Source organism: Maylandia zebra, linkage group LG6 (assembly GCF_041146795.1).
Source record: "Maylandia zebra isolate NMK-2024a linkage group LG6, Mzebra_GT3a, whole genome shotgun sequence".
Taxonomy (NCBI): domain Eukaryota; kingdom Metazoa; phylum Chordata; class Actinopteri; order Cichliformes; family Cichlidae; genus Maylandia; species Maylandia zebra.
Window position 1 is genome coordinate 31,367,978 of NC_135172.1, and position 15,176 is coordinate 31,383,153.

The following is a 15,176-nucleotide window of genomic DNA, read 5'->3' on the forward strand; positions in this document are numbered from 1 at the left end:
CCTCCTAATCCTATCTAGAATTACTTCCAGTAGTTGGCATACTGTTTCTAATGCATTGCATTGCATTACAGGAGTGTCAACTAATTTTTGCGCGCACAACTTTATTAAAGTGATCATTAAGTGGAAAAGAGATGAATTCAAAGCCCTTAATTGATAAACATGAGTGGTTACTATGGTAACGTCGACTACGTAATGAGCTGCTGTTTGCAACAAGTGAAAGAAAGAGCGGTTCTCTTCAAAACAAACGCCTGTCAAACTCATTTGGCAGCAATATGAACGAAAATATGTCTTGTGCAAATGCCCTGTAAAAAGCCTGAGTAAGGTCTACCGACTGTGCATAAAAATCTTTAAACTGCTCTTTTACTACGAACACTTACTGCACTTCACGTGGAAAAAGCACAACAATGCCCGATAAATCCGCTACAAACTGGAGACAATATTTACAAAACACGTGTTTGGCTACAGCGTCTCTCTTTGTACAAAGTTTCATTAATACGCACACATTTTTGGGGAAAAGGTGAATGAATGAATATAAAGTAACAAACGCTTTTCGTGCATCCTATTTCTCGGTGCGTATGAAAAGAAATCCAAGGCAGCGCGCGTGGTAATACCGTGCACGAGAGCACGAACAAAAAAATTTATTAATTACAAATTAATAACAGAAATGTGCTGATCCTTCAAAAGTCAAAAGCACGAGAGCCGGTTAAAGCGTGGAGCAGATTTGCAAACCAGTGATCAGGAGCACGGGGTAAACAAAGGCCTGTTTCTGAGTGCAAGCTCCATTTTGAACAATGCGGCTTGGTTTCTGTACTGAGCTAAAAATATAATGCACACTTTAAGTACTGCAAAACCCGGTTTCCTAAAGTGCGTGCACCTGCAAACGAACTTACCTGGGGTGCTCCCGAGTGTGCTGTGGCTTCTAAAACTACTCTCGGTACAGTAGCTGGCATCATCATCATCTGGTAGTTCCTCCACATAGTCAGAGTCGTTTCCCAAGGCCTCCTCTTCTTCAAGATCCGACGAAGGGTTGTCGTTCAGGAGTTCATCTTCGTCTGATCTGTAGCTTAAATTATCATCCTCCTCGTCGCTGTTGTCGTCGTAGACCACCTTGGTTTGAGGCCGCCTCACTCCGCCTCTACTGCCGCGGCCGCCTCTAGACCCCCTGCCTCTACCTCTGCCTCCTCTGCCCCGCGATGCAGCGGTAGCGGCGGTGGTGGAGGCTCCAACTTTCCTGCGGCCCCGGGACGAATGAAAGTTCTCTCGACCGGAGATTTCTGTATCTACCTCCACAGAGCCAGTGCCACAAACACCCCCACTTGCACCCCGTCCCCGACCCCTTCCTCTGCCCCTTCCCCGTCCACGCATCCCTCTACTCCTGCCGCCTCGAGAGCCACGGACTGGCCCGGGTGAACCTTCCCGCATCACTGCTGCTTGTTTGGGCGGCCTTCCTCTTCTCCCTCTCATTGTGGGAGAGAGTATCTTCTGTTCCGCTTCAATCTCGCTGCTTGAACGAGCGACGCACACCGGAGAAAAACGGGGAAGAAAAGGCCAACAGATCTGGCGACGGTTCCAGATAGGTCCCCACCAACCCCCAGTCTCTATTTGTGAGCGGAAAGCTCAAACTGAATGGCCGGTGTCCCGCTCTGGGTCGCCTGCAGACGCCATTTTTCTTCACCACTCTCCCTCCGTTGAAAACACAGCAGGCCCCAAAACTGCGTCAAGCTAAAACTCAGGTTAACAGTGGCTCAAAGCAGACGTAGAGCGCTAGCTCCTTCAAAATAAAAGCAACTAAAAGCAAAAAATTAAAACACTGACTATATACCCAGTTGAACAGAGCAGAGCAGCCGTTTAAAATGCAGAATATTATTTTTAATGCCACAGTGGGAGGCCATACATTTAAAAAAAGAGATTTAAGCGATTTCGCCTTAAGGACGTCGCTGTAGCATACACGGAAGTGATAGCGTCATTCTCGAACTTGATCTTAGCAGGCCTGAGTCTATTCGAGATCACGTGACTCACTATTCCACAATAGACGAAATTGCCGTGCTAGTTCATAAAATTGGTTATCCATGCAAAAGCTGTCCGTCAATAGTACTTTATTAGTGTTTGGTGCTTCTGTTGTGTGGTTTTAATCTCAGGTGGGTTGAGTGCACTCAGTAAAACATAATAATTCATTTTCGGCCCTGTCGCCATCGTCGTCACTGCAAAGCGAGGCGAGAAGATAATGCGTCCGACATTAAGCTCTTGTACATGGACACAAATATGCGCTCATTAAAGTTAATACCACACACCAATCACTTTGAAAATACCACGAATGTGTGAGAGCAGCTGCAATTTATTTAAGATACGAATGTATATTATATAACTTTAAAATCGTTACGCATTGTTTGCCAGTGTAGTCAGTTAACTTAAAAAGTAGTAGTGCTTATTAGCCTTTAAAGTATGTACAGTATGTACAGCGTAATAGTTGTAACTTGTTACCCTCTGGGTTGACTTTACAACTTGTATAGGTTAACTTGATTTTTTAATCTTTTCTGTCCGTTTTTTCTGTCACTTTGGATTGCTAATTCACCAGCAGACGGAACATAACCTTACCGCAGAACGGCTAAACATACAGAAAAGTGTCTTTTTTTACCTCATATTATCCTGTAATACAAAACTCAACTAGGCAATAGCTATGTGGTTGTGTAGTGTGATATTGGTTCTAATAGACATGTGTGAGTAACGGTTGTCGTGGCCGAGTGGTTAAGGCGATGGACTAGAAATCCATTGGGGTCTCCCCGCGCAGGTTCGAATCCTGCCGACAACGAATCGTTCTTTTCTTTCACCACGTAGATAAGTTTGCGTTGATTATTGGCGGGAAATAATGGAAACACCAATCGATTGCCCTCATCTAGATTTATTCATCTTTACTTTTTAGCACCACATTCATTGATGGAAGAAAACTACAATTCAACTGGAGTTTCACTCAAAATCTTGCTAAATGCTCACCCTCAGTAACAGCCATAACAGTTTTCTTTTCACCTACTTCCACATACAGTACATTATATATATTTATATATTTTAGTACACTTAATGAAAGTGATATTCTACAAACTTTTAAACCTAAAACTTTAATTAAGCTGATATCTGACAGTAGCTTTTAATAAAAATAAAGACAAATGAATTCACATGTGTTCATCATCTTTTTTAATATTAAACATAAAAGGTTTTCACAACAGTTTTCAGCTGTGTAATGACACATACAAAAATAAGTCATCAACTCTCACAGTTCTAAAGGCAAAGCCCCAATATTAACATTACAATCTCACACCATACTGTTGCATGAGGTGGCTTCTGCATTACACTTTTACAAAACCAGAAATTAAGCGAATTGTCAAATATTTTGACGACTTAAACAAGTTAAAACATGGTTAAAAGAGAGCCGCAACTTTTTCAAGGCCTACACATCTGGATAGCAAACGTCTGTGGCAAAAAAAAAAGCACTCAAGAATAATAACCGTGAAATCATTTTATCTAAAAGGTTGGAAGAAGATGGTGTTATGAATGATTAAAATTATTTTGTACACATTCTAAAACAGCTCAATGATTTCAATGGAGTACTGTCCGATGCTCTCCTTCGCCTTCATTTTACGGAGTTCTTGAAGGCTTCCCTCAATTTTTCCAAGCTCAGAAACCAGTCTCACCTGAGGATACAAGAAAGCATTTTTTAAAATAAGCTTGCAGTAATAAGCACAATGCTGACACACAAAATAGGTATTATTAAAATTAACATGCAGCTGATTACTGAGCAGATAAAAGGAATAATTGTTTGTTACCTGAGATTTAACAAAGCTGTGGAGGTTCAGCAGCAAGCCTTTAGCTTCTGGAGTCATTACTAGCACCGTAAAATGAGCATCCAACAGCAAACACACCCAATCCATGATCTACAATCAAACAAAGCAACGCACAGTGAGCATTTCTTTTTCTTCTTTTCTTGTTTTGCTCCAACAGGAAAACCAGATTTTTTGCATTCAATAATTTGTGTACAACAATTTTGTGCCAAACTCCAGTAAAGTATTTTTATTATTCAGGCATAAATAATTACAAGCGCAATAAAAATCGTGCGTCTCCAGTGATTGCATTTCTTTTAATCTCTCTTGTAAATGTTTACACTGCGTGTATGTGCCGTGGGAGAACTAACCCACACCCAGGTGAAAATAGGTCCACAGCATCCATACAGGAAAATCTGTCAGCATAGTTGATAAAATGTTTTTTCTGTCACTTAATATTTCTTGGCGTACAGATAATAGCTGCACTGACACAGCTGCAAGGAACCCTGGCATTATTGTTTTTTATGTGTTGAGTTCTAATAAAATGCAGTCTGAGCTTCATCTAAGTCGTATTTATAAGCAACCTCAATCTGACTAAACCAATAACAGTCAATTTTTTCACATCTTTATTCAACAAATGAAATAATCATCCACACTACAGGTTGGAAAACCTAACTGAACCTCTGTGCTAAAGATTTCTTTAAAAACTATGTAAAGGGTGGTTGGTGGGAACAATACCTTTATCACAACAACTTTTACAGGGCCTTGGGAAGAAGCTTTAGAGAAACATTAGGAGTGAGGCATAAATAATTTCCAAAGATGTGAGTCTAAGTACTAACAGTTGCTCTCAGTGACACATTTATAGGAAAATTATTACATTTATTATGATTTTTAATCATTTCCCTTTGAGGTCTGGACTACAGGCTGGTAAAAACAAAGGTTATTCACAGGCATTTAGAGGCTCCTGGGTTTCTTAAGTAGAGGAGAAAATGCCAAAGACCCTGAACAACTCTACACCATCACCTGTTTCACCCATCAACAGAGGGAATACACAGATTTCATGCAATCCAGTTCATCTTTTTAAACTCAAAGTATCACTATTTAAATTATTCAGACAAGCTGATTTGTCAAAGCTGTTGCACCAATATTTAAGGTGCGCTGACGGATTCACTCATGCAAGAAAATATCTGACCTCTTTCATTTTTTTAAAATTTTTTTATAGTCCACAGATGGAGACAAGTAGATGGAGATAAGACTGGAGAGACAGCTGTCTTTATAAACCCTAAATATAATTGTGGGATTATAGTTGACCGACATATTGAAATCTGCCACCATTAGAATTGCTATTTCTCAACGGCAACACCAAGGCTCAATTCACTTCTATACTTCAACAACTACGGTGCAGTCCATTTATAGAACATGAGTTTGTGGTAGAAATTTTCAACTGCAATGCCCCCTCAAGTCGGAGCAGCCCCACCAACCCCAAATCAAGACGGCAGTGGTGCAAGCAAAAGAAATTGTAAAACTGTGTGCTAACCAACTAAACAAATTGTATTTTTTCTTGCGTTTACAACTAGGCTGTTTGAATGCTCTCGTGTCATGAGTGGCATCACTCCTAGCTTCGACATCCGAGGCAAATGAGCCAGGAGAAATATTCTCCAAATGCTGCGGGTTAGATTGTGATAATGTTTGAGGCTGATCTCATTGCAGGTTTGCTCACATTTCCCACTTAAATCAATAACACAAAAATTTCCCCCCCAACTGACTCACAAAAGAGTACTTATTTTTCCATTCTGCCCATTACTGCTTAGATTTAATTTAATCAACCAATCGTGCTTCTTTTAAAGAATGGATCATACCAAGCAATGGGTCAACACCTCGTCATTAAGATACAACTTTTAGCCCCTTAAGCCAAGACAAAGATGTCTAATCACACAATTAAATGAAGAAATAAAGTTTGGAAAGTTTCACAAATGCCAGCTAGACATTTGTGGGATGGCCTGAAAGGTGCTTTTCATTTAAATCGGCCCTAAAAGTACTGATGAACTGAAATGATTTTGTGGGCAGGAACGATCCAAATTCCCTCCTCGTGCTTGTGCTGTAAAGTGCTCCATGAAACACCTCCTTCCAATGGAGGTTCCACAAATTGCTAAATTCAACAGTTTGGTAAGCAATTTTTAGAGTGCACTGAGTGCTTACATCAAGTGTTCAATAAACTGTAACTTGGAAGACTGCATGTAAAGCAAAGCCATCCTAATTGCTTATTTGGACACAGATACAAACCTGACTCAGACTTGGTGATCTAAATCCCTCCATCTGTGGGAAAGCATCCTGGGAATATTTTAGGTATAGAAATTGCAGGTACTGGAGGAAAAGCTGGTTGGAAGAAAAAGAAAATGGCAAATATCAGAGTTGTTTGGGATTAAAGCACTGTCTAGTTTTTTTTAGAGAAGTGGAATAATTTGATAGCAGTTACTTACCATGACATGTTGAGAGGAAAGATCTTTTAGGTGTGGGAGGAGAAAGGTGTCACTGTACGGTGTCTGCAAGATCTCATTTCTATGCAGCTCCAGTTAAGACCCAATACTTTTAGATTTTCATGCATTTTTACATTTAAATTATTACACAACCACTTTGCAAAACTGCAGCTTAACTAACAACAAAGACTGTCGGATATTTAAGCTGAATGCAAGAAGCTGTGAGGACAACAGAACAGAATGGTGACGATGTCTGAGTGCTGGGAGGATACATTAGAACAGCCTTGTGTAATCCCACTGGACAACTGAGTTGTGAAGGAGCTGAGGCCTTCTTCTTCACGTCTTCAGCTCTGGTCTGACGGTCATTGACGACTGACGAAGTGGGGCTAAAACCATTCTGCAAGCCAGCCTCTGCACGATCTCTCGTGATTAGGTTTTCCATAAACTCGACGCTGTCAGGCTCCAGGCTCACCTTCTCTGCATCAACATCTGGTATACTGCATGAAACAGAACAAAAACAACTTGCATTAATAGAACATAATGCTATGTCAGGCCACGAATCAGATTATTAAAGGGAACCTATAATCCCAATTCCCATCTCTAAGTTTAGATTCTCGTACTCCACTAGGGTAGCTATGCATGATTCACAGTTCATAATAATCATTTATCTTATGCTTACCCGCAGCGTTCTGAAATGAGACATTTTAACTTCTTGCCCTTTGAGGCTACTTTCTTCAGACTCATTGCATCTCACAAGCAGGCTTGAATGTCAGGTGGGTGGAGTTTCTCTGCTTTTAGTGAGAGGTGTGTGGCTGAGATGGCCATGTTAAAGTCACCTGCATTTGAGATACACTCACCAGCCACTTCCATACATCTAAACAGCCAATCACTTGGCAGCTGCTCACTGTATTTAGGCAAACATACATGGTCAAGAAGACTTGCTAAAGTTCAAATGAAGCAGGTCATCAGGTCAGAATGAGGAAATCATAGCTTTGCTGTTATACACAATGCCGTTTGGATTTTTTTAATGCATTTATTACTTCACTATAAGATGGATTCTAGGGCTGGGCCATATCATAACATTCAGGGTAATACCAGTATAATGTTGGGCAACGATAAGAAAATGAAATATCGCGATAGAATATGGGTAAAACGCGCATGCGCAGTGCCTTTGTTTTCATACGCACATGGCGGAAAAAGCATGGCGGTGATGGAGAATGAGAAGGGCGAACGCAGATCGTTGAATGAAACAGATGAACCAGAACTGGTTTGTAAAAAATGCTGCAACTTCAGTGGTGTGGAACTGGTTTAGCTTTCGTCCATCAGACACACAACAAAGCACTATTTTTGGTAGCGCATGCTAGCGAGCAGGTCGTTATTACCGTGTTTTCTGGAAAATACGGCACACTTCAAATCAATCCTTTGATTTTTCTGAAAATCGACAGTGCCCCTTATAATCCCGTGGGGCTTATGTATCAATTCTGGTTGTGTTTACTGACCTCGAAACGATTTTATGTCGTACACGGCGCTTGAAAATCTGTCAGATGTTTTAGTACGACTTTGCTAAGCTACGAACCTGCACCGCTTGATGGATTGTTGGAGCATTACGGCTACCGTAGGCAGGAGCCTCGCGGAGTGATACGTACTGTGCTTCAACATAATATTACAGTGTTGTGTGTGCGTAACCTCTTTTAAGTTTTGTGGATATTATACATGGTTATGCTGAGGATATGTCGGCCAATTTCCACTGGAAATGCCTTTTGGTTAAACTGTCAGCAAGGAATTTGCATTTGCACTGTTGAATTTTTATATAACTTCATAAAAAACAGCTGCTTCTTTAAGTGAAAATACATTGATGGGTTTTTTGCACTAATAAAGTTGTGGAGTTGTAAAGTGTTTTGTCTAGTGTCAATTATATCGTCAGTTATATCGTTGTCGCAAAATTTTCAAATGTATATCGTGATAAATATCTTTGGTCATATCGCCCTGTGCTAATGGATTCTATGGCAAAAAGCTCAAACCATCTCAAATTGGTTTCTTTAACATGATAGTGAGTTTACTGTACTCCAATGGGCTCCACAGTAACCACAGCTCAACCCAACAGAACACCTTTGGCATGTAGAGAGACAGGATGGATGTACAGCCAACAAATCTGCAGCAACTATGTGATCCTCTTATGCCAATACGGACCAAACTCTCAAAGGGACATTTCCAGGACCTTTTTGAATCTGCGCCACAAAGAATTACGTAAGGCAGTTCTGAAGGCAAAAGGGGATTCCTGGTACTACTTTGGTATACTTAACAGTGTCTCCAGTGAGTGTATATGTGGCAGAGATAAGGACAAACATGGAAGTCCACTTTAAAATACTACTGCAACTGTATGCATACCAAAAGTAAGAATACCGTTAGCATGCAAAGGACACTGGCAGATCACTTACTGTCCATAAACTGGAATTTGTACATAAGTTGTTGCACAGTTAAAAACAGCCTGTCTTACCTGATGAATGCCTTCAGGCAGGCACAGGTAACAGCTTCAGGAATGTCAGGGAAGAACTGCAAGCAGAGCTGACACAGGAAGTAATCCTTCTTCTCAAGGGCCAGAAGCACAAGGTCAGGACACACACTGTTGAATGCAATGACGGCACATAGTTATATTCAATTGCTCACTCGTTGAATATTTCCATCTGTATGCAAGAAAACAGTTTGGGGTTTCCTTCATGTTTCCCACATTAGAGTACAAACCTATTTTATGGTACCTTATTAAAAATGTAAACTACATTAAAAGAATATAAAATAAATTCTACACACTAAAAGAGTTTTGAGAGTCAATATTTTTTCCATCTACCTTATCTCACTTGCCATACATACCTGTGGCAAAGGCACCGAGTGTGAACCAGCTGTGCCAGCGTGCTAGAAGAGTAGAAGGCTGGATCGGCAAGACTCCGGGACACGAGGGTTAATGCAAGCTGTCCCACTGAGGGCTGCAGGTCCTGGAACTCTGCCCTGGTCAGGAACCCCTCCACCTCTTTCTGGATCTCTTCCACTGGTGCTGTCTAAGAGGGAAAATAAATATATTTTTTAAATTCAGAATTGTTTGGTATAATTCTGTTGCGCTGAAGCATACAGAACGAAAGCTGTGTCATAAAAATAAGTCACGTTTTTACCTTGATGAGCTCTAATACTTGGTCAGTTGTTAAATTAGTTGTTGACTGGGACTTACGGGTCGTTCTCTGTATGGAAAAACAGAAGAATCAAATTAAGGATCTACCACACAACACTGGTGTCTCACAGATAAGTTTAATAAATAAATATTACTATATTTTTTCAGTAGTTCGTAATATTTCTTCTTACTATTTAGAGTACCTTATTTCAGTAATTCCAAATGTTATGCAACATTATTTTTTCTTTTAATGTCATTAGAGATTTAAACAGAACGACAAAGAAACATGTTTCCCATTATCATATTATATAACTCTTTTATATAAAGGTTTTACAAACAGGAACAATGTTAAGGCTTCTGCCATAAGCCGTTCGTCTCTGCAAGAGTGTGGACAATGACAAACTCACAGTTCGCAAAAACACTTATCCAACTTACCGTCCTCCTCGTTTCTGCAGATTTTGAGGGCTGAGCTTTTTCACCGTGAAGAATGTTATTCCAAGACGGCACAGAATTCGGAGTCTTCGACTCTGTGGTTAAAAAACAAACAAAAGAGTATTGAGTGAACACAATTTCTCATGTAAAAATGGGAATCAGAGATATAATTTTGAGTCGAGCGAGAGTATAACATGTTTGATTCAGCTCACCTTCAGTCTTTGTATGTTTTAATTTTCCCAGGGCAGAGGCAAGAGAAGATTTGGGGCACTCGAAGGGTATAATGGAGAGGGTTTTCCCATGTGGAATAAATACCTTGTTGGAATAACTCCAAAGCTATATGAGAGACAATAAAATCAACATAAAGATGATGCAGACATAGTTCAAAACTGTTGCTACATATTTGTGTCTAATACACTGGTTTTAAGATTGTAAACTGCTATAAAGTTGTGAGAAGGGACAGTGAGCCCCGTCACAGTGGAGTGCAGACACAGTGCTCTACCAAAGTAATACAGTCCTCCATCAGCACCCAGCAGCTGGAAGGACAGGGAACCTTGGCCCACACTTAATAACAATGAAGCCTGAGCACGTGTGATTGCTGTCGTGTGAGTATGAAGTAATCAGTCACTTTTAAAGATTAGGCTTTACTATTGTGAATGATGACTTAGCACTAATGTAAGTCACAATTTCTGAGTAGCATTATTGCTTTAAAATTTATTGCTTCATCCTAGTCAAAAACCAGGACAGTTAAATAAATAAACAAACTTTATATTCTGTTTGGGTCAATGCATTCCTACCTGTCCGTAGATCTTTCCAGCCATCTCTTTTCCAGCCTGAAGCGTCTGAAAGTTGGTATTCCAGATGCAAAGAAAGTCTAAAATAACACAGGCAGAGAGACATTCAGGAACTACAGACACCCAGATCAGATACTTCATTTTTGATCTGACAGATATCTTTTAGGCCAGAAAGCTAGCATGTTAACCAAGCATTCATTTCAGTTCTAATAACTTCAACCTGCAAAACCACTTCAGCTTCAGAACTTTTCTTTAGCCACTGAATAAAATCCAGACACTAGAAACCACATTTAGGCCAGCTAACCCATTATTTACTATATTTAATTACTTAAAAACAAAGGGCAAAACAACATAGCATCAAGTGATAGCTGTTTACACCGCTATTACTATTATTTGTGATTTTGGCAAAAAGAGAAGAAATAACTAGCTAAGACTAAACAAGCAGAATTGAGTTTTACGTTTTTTTAACTGATTAACTAAGACATAAAAGACAAGCAGGTAGGAAAATAACAGCTCTACATTTCATCAGTATGATAATGTGAAACTGTGCTACTAAAAAATAAAGCCGCTGTTTCCATGCCAACTCCCTACAAGGGCTTACTGAAAGCCTTGATATATAAAAGACTAATTTCAAGAGGATTTGCCATGCACAGTATGGTACTTGTAGAGGAGTTAAAGATCTTTATTTTAGATATTGTAATTTAACAGCATTTACCTTTACCACCTCCAGCAGAGGGATGTGGAACCCCAACAACAGCTACATGGGCTTCATCCAGAGCCATGGCCGACGCTGCCTCCAGCTGGCCATCACCAACAGGAAGACCCAGCAGCAGGCTACGGGGCAGGGGTAAGGCCTGGACCCCCTCTTCAGTCCCGAGGCCCCGCACGGAGAGCACACTCTGGTACACGTGACCATTAGGGTCTAAATGTGAGAGAAATGTTTAAACATTAGCAATACTACATACTGCATACCTCACCAACTGTGTGTTTGTGTAATTTAGCTTCATACATGTAGAGTGCACCACTTATTTACATCAGATTATCAAACTGTGAGCAATTGGAGAAGAGTGCATTCACAACTAACTGAAGTGAGAGAGCAAAGGGGATCTTATTCACAGTAGTGGACCTTCACTACACGTCTTATTTTAAACTGCTAATCCTTCAAAAGTGTCCCAAATCAGCTCAGCAGTACTGTTCAGAGGAGGGGGACTAGGGGCCTTTTGAGTACAAGTTTAAACTTAGTTACTTAAGGGATGTCATTTTTTTTAAAGTCACATTTTTATAATTGTTGATGACCCTGATGAAGGAACACAGCTGTACGTTTTTACACTCCCACCCCCTGTAACTGGCTTACAGTGCCAGTAATTATCTTTTCCAAATTCCATAGCATATGGCCTCAAGCACCAACATTCAAAATGTTCTGACAGGAAAGTGTGGCTTACAGAGATAAAGGAGGCAGATGTGCTTATCCCTGTAAGTGGCAGAGAAGCTCAGCGGGGAGAGACCAGGTTCTTCTCTCTCAAGCCGGTACCTCTGTACAGAGTTAGGATTCAGTCTCTGCAAGTAGAGAAAATGCTCTCCTTTCTGCGGGGAGACAGTGACAGTCATGTTGGGCAAAAGCAAGGACATTAGCTGTGTTGCAAAAGCAATGAGCACTTAAAACTAAATCCACTTGAAACTTTTAGCCCATCAAGTATTTTACCTGTTCAGTTGTGATGATGATAAACTGCTGGGTCTCTGCCACTATGATGGTGCTCCACCTGCAGAGAAAGAAAAAAAAAAAGGGGGGGGGGGGGTTAAAAGTTAACATGTTGCACTCAAGTACAGCTCTAGAATAAGGTCAACATAAAGTTTGCCAAATGACATCGACCTGATGGCTTCTTCTTGAGCTAGCACCTCCTCTATGGGCTGCTGCGGAGCAGCAAGGAGAGAGTCCAGCAGTCTCACAGCTCCTCTCTGAAACAAGACCACAGGCTCCCCTCCATGTGTACAGTGAACCTTCCAGACATCTGAAGAAACCTGGAGAAAAAGCACACGGAAAAGGCAGAAGTGTTCACGTCTGTCAATAACACACTAGTTAATTCATTATTTTCAGGTTAATTGCTCTAAATACCACTGAGAATTTTAGGAGCAATGTGCAATTTAACATCATCAGCAGGTCTACAGTGGTTCTTATGTGTTTTGTTGCTCTCTCCAAGTCTTAAGTACATCAGACAGGCTCATACTGTCAATCTTTTTAAATCTTATCTTAAAACGCATTTTTATTTACTGGCTTTTAATACAGCATGAGAGTTGTTTGTTAATTCATATTTGGTGTTTGCTTTTAATACTCTAAGTTGTTTTATTATGCACGTTGTATTCTTGTACAGCACTTTGGTCAACGCTCCTGTTGTAATTAAATGTGCTATATAAATAATTAAACTATTAAAACCAGTCTTGCTGTGGAGACGGTGAGCAGTGGACTCTACAACAATCTGTACTAAAATATTTACACCAGTGGAGAGGAGATACCCTTAGAGCTGGGATTGTGTGTTTTGTTGTAGTCTTCATTTCTGTTCTTGGTGGTAGAAGCGGGGTGGCTGTCTACTGTCTACATCAATGTATATGTTCGGACTTACTGTTGCTTTGAAGGCTTTGTCCAATAGTATGTCATCTTCCTTCCAAATTCTTATCACCTTAAAGAAACAACATCAAAAACATTACAACATGAAAATTTATTCTGAAAACGCAGATCACTGGAGACATCTTTGAACTGATCTCATATACGAAATACAGATACTGCCTATTGAAAGAGGGATGCACATATATGTTGGCCGATAGACTTTTTTTTGACTGATACTGGCCCTTCACAAAATAAAATAGTGTTTACCTATTGTGCCTATAGTGACTGATTCTGCTCCCAAGTCGATTTTATAGTAACTAAATGGTTGTTCTTGATAATATCCACCCCTTTTCATCATAGTACACCTAACTGTCAATGGCTGCTTTAGCAGGATAACGCCCCATGTCACAAAGCTGAAATCATCTATAACTGGTTTCTTAAACATTACAGTAAGTTTACTGTACCCAGTGGGCCACACAGTCACCTGATCTCAATCTAATAAAGCACCTTTTGACTGTCATGTTTATACAGACCAAAACCTCTGAGTAATGTTTTCAGCACATTGTCAAAGAATTAAAGTAGTGCTGAAGGCTAAAAAGTCTCCAACTTTGTATTAGTAAGATGTACCTAATAAAAGTGTCCAGTGAGACGCTGCAGCAACCAAAGCAGTCACCAAAGCCTACCTTGTTGTCTGTTACTGCCACATATTCGTTGGTTTGTGAGTTGAAGACTGCCGGGCACGTCAGTTTTTGTCCTTGTTTCACTGTCCAGCTCCCCAGCGGCTTCTGGTCTGACACCTTTCAGGCCATAAAACAAAGGGATAATTAATAAAGAGGTGATGTTTCACATAGCTTCTATTTAGCCATACACACGCAGTGCAGAGTTATGTAAAGACTGTTTGCTACAACCACATCTTTTACCGCTGTGAACGGATCTCAAAAGACTTGATAAAGATCTGATAGACAGTTTACCTTATTCAGGACACACACAGCAGTAACTTTAGCTATTTTAACTACACTGTAATGCGTTTAGCTTATCCAAACAACGAGGCTTGACGCGCTCATTCACGTTGGAGAAAGCGAGGATAAGACATGCAGCCTTATTGTCAAGCCGTTTTTATCGCATGCAAAACAACGAGTTAGCCGCTGAAGCTGCCCCCCCCAGAGAAGTCACATTTTAAAGGTATTTTAAAGGACTTGTGATGTCTGTAGCTAACTTTAGCAAACATTTGACTGTCATATTCGAATAGCAAGTTTACAAAACCAATGTAAAACATTTACTGCCGAGTTTCACTTAAAAGACACATAATAAGATATAAGACAGCTTTAAATGCATGTTCGGTTTCGTCTAACGCTCTGGTTCCAACGCTGCTGGCCAGAAAACCGGAGGATGCTAACACGAGTCGCACTGATCAGCTGGCCCAGGTTAGGGGAAACTCCTGAAAGCTAATTTTAAACTTTACCTTGTACAGAGTCACTGATCTGGTTGAATCCGTGACCACGACATGATCGCGATCTCTCTCCTCTTCGATCCCTTGAATGCCTGAACTTGACAGATTTTGATCTGGAACAAGCCCACACAACGTGTATCCTTCATACAGCGCTGCCATGCTGGACGAGAAGAACTCGTTGGATCTCGCGAGAATACAGATGAACTGACGCACCGGATCCACGAGACTTCTGTCACTGCGGCGGGATCTTGTTTTGCGCCCCCCCCCCCAAAAGAAAAAAAAAGAAAGAAATAAGGAAAAACGAAAAACTTAATTTTTTTTTTAAGTTTTGAGACATTTGAAAACACTTTTAATATTTTTTTTTACCCGATGATTAATTTTAGATATATAGAACTTATTGGATGAGGCTTTATTTTGAACACGTTACGATAATACAAAAACTAAACAAG

At 40.3% G+C, this 15,176-nt stretch overlaps 2 protein-coding genes and 1 non-coding gene across 8 annotated transcripts in view; 1 reads left to right on the forward strand and 2 right to left on the reverse strand.

Annotated features, from left to right (window-relative positions):
* LOC101465587 (nucleosome-remodeling factor subunit BPTF) overlaps nucleotides 1-1,700 on the reverse strand; it is a 56,655-nt gene extending 54,955 nt beyond the window's left edge. For all 6 annotated transcript variants that reach the window (XM_004539217.3, XM_004539216.3, XM_004539213.3 and 3 more), the window contains exon 1: nucleotides 891-1,700. In XM_004539217.3, the coding sequence (XP_004539274.1) occupies nucleotides 891-1,464 (574 nt within the window). In that variant the 5' untranslated portion in view covers nucleotides 1,465-1,700. The remainder of the gene's footprint in view (nucleotides 1-890) is intronic.
* Nucleotides 1,701-2,727: 1,027 nt separating this feature from the next.
* On the forward strand, nucleotides 2,728-2,809 carry trnas-aga (transfer RNA serine (anticodon AGA)). Its single transcript has one exon. It is a non-coding gene; the product is annotated as a tRNA-Ser (tRNA).
* Nucleotides 2,810-3,174: 365 nt separating this feature from the next.
* nol11 (nucleolar protein 11) lies at nucleotides 3,175-14,935 on the reverse strand. The gene is made up of 18 exons (XM_004539211.3): nucleotides 14,740-14,935; nucleotides 13,961-14,074; nucleotides 13,294-13,350; nucleotides 12,546-12,694; nucleotides 12,378-12,435; nucleotides 12,118-12,259; nucleotides 11,391-11,597; nucleotides 10,679-10,755; nucleotides 10,094-10,217; nucleotides 9,885-9,976; nucleotides 9,454-9,519; nucleotides 9,158-9,342; nucleotides 8,787-8,912; nucleotides 6,562-6,786; nucleotides 6,293-6,371; nucleotides 6,096-6,188; nucleotides 3,819-3,926; nucleotides 3,175-3,686 (listed from the first exon to the last, which is right to left on the reverse strand). The coding sequence occupies exons 1-18, from the start codon at nucleotides 14,884-14,886 to the stop codon at nucleotides 3,573-3,575; spliced, it is 2,163 nt and encodes a 720-aa protein (XP_004539268.2). The 5' UTR covers nucleotides 14,887-14,935; the 3' UTR covers nucleotides 3,175-3,572.
* Between the last annotated feature and the right edge of the window lie 241 nt (nucleotides 14,936-15,176).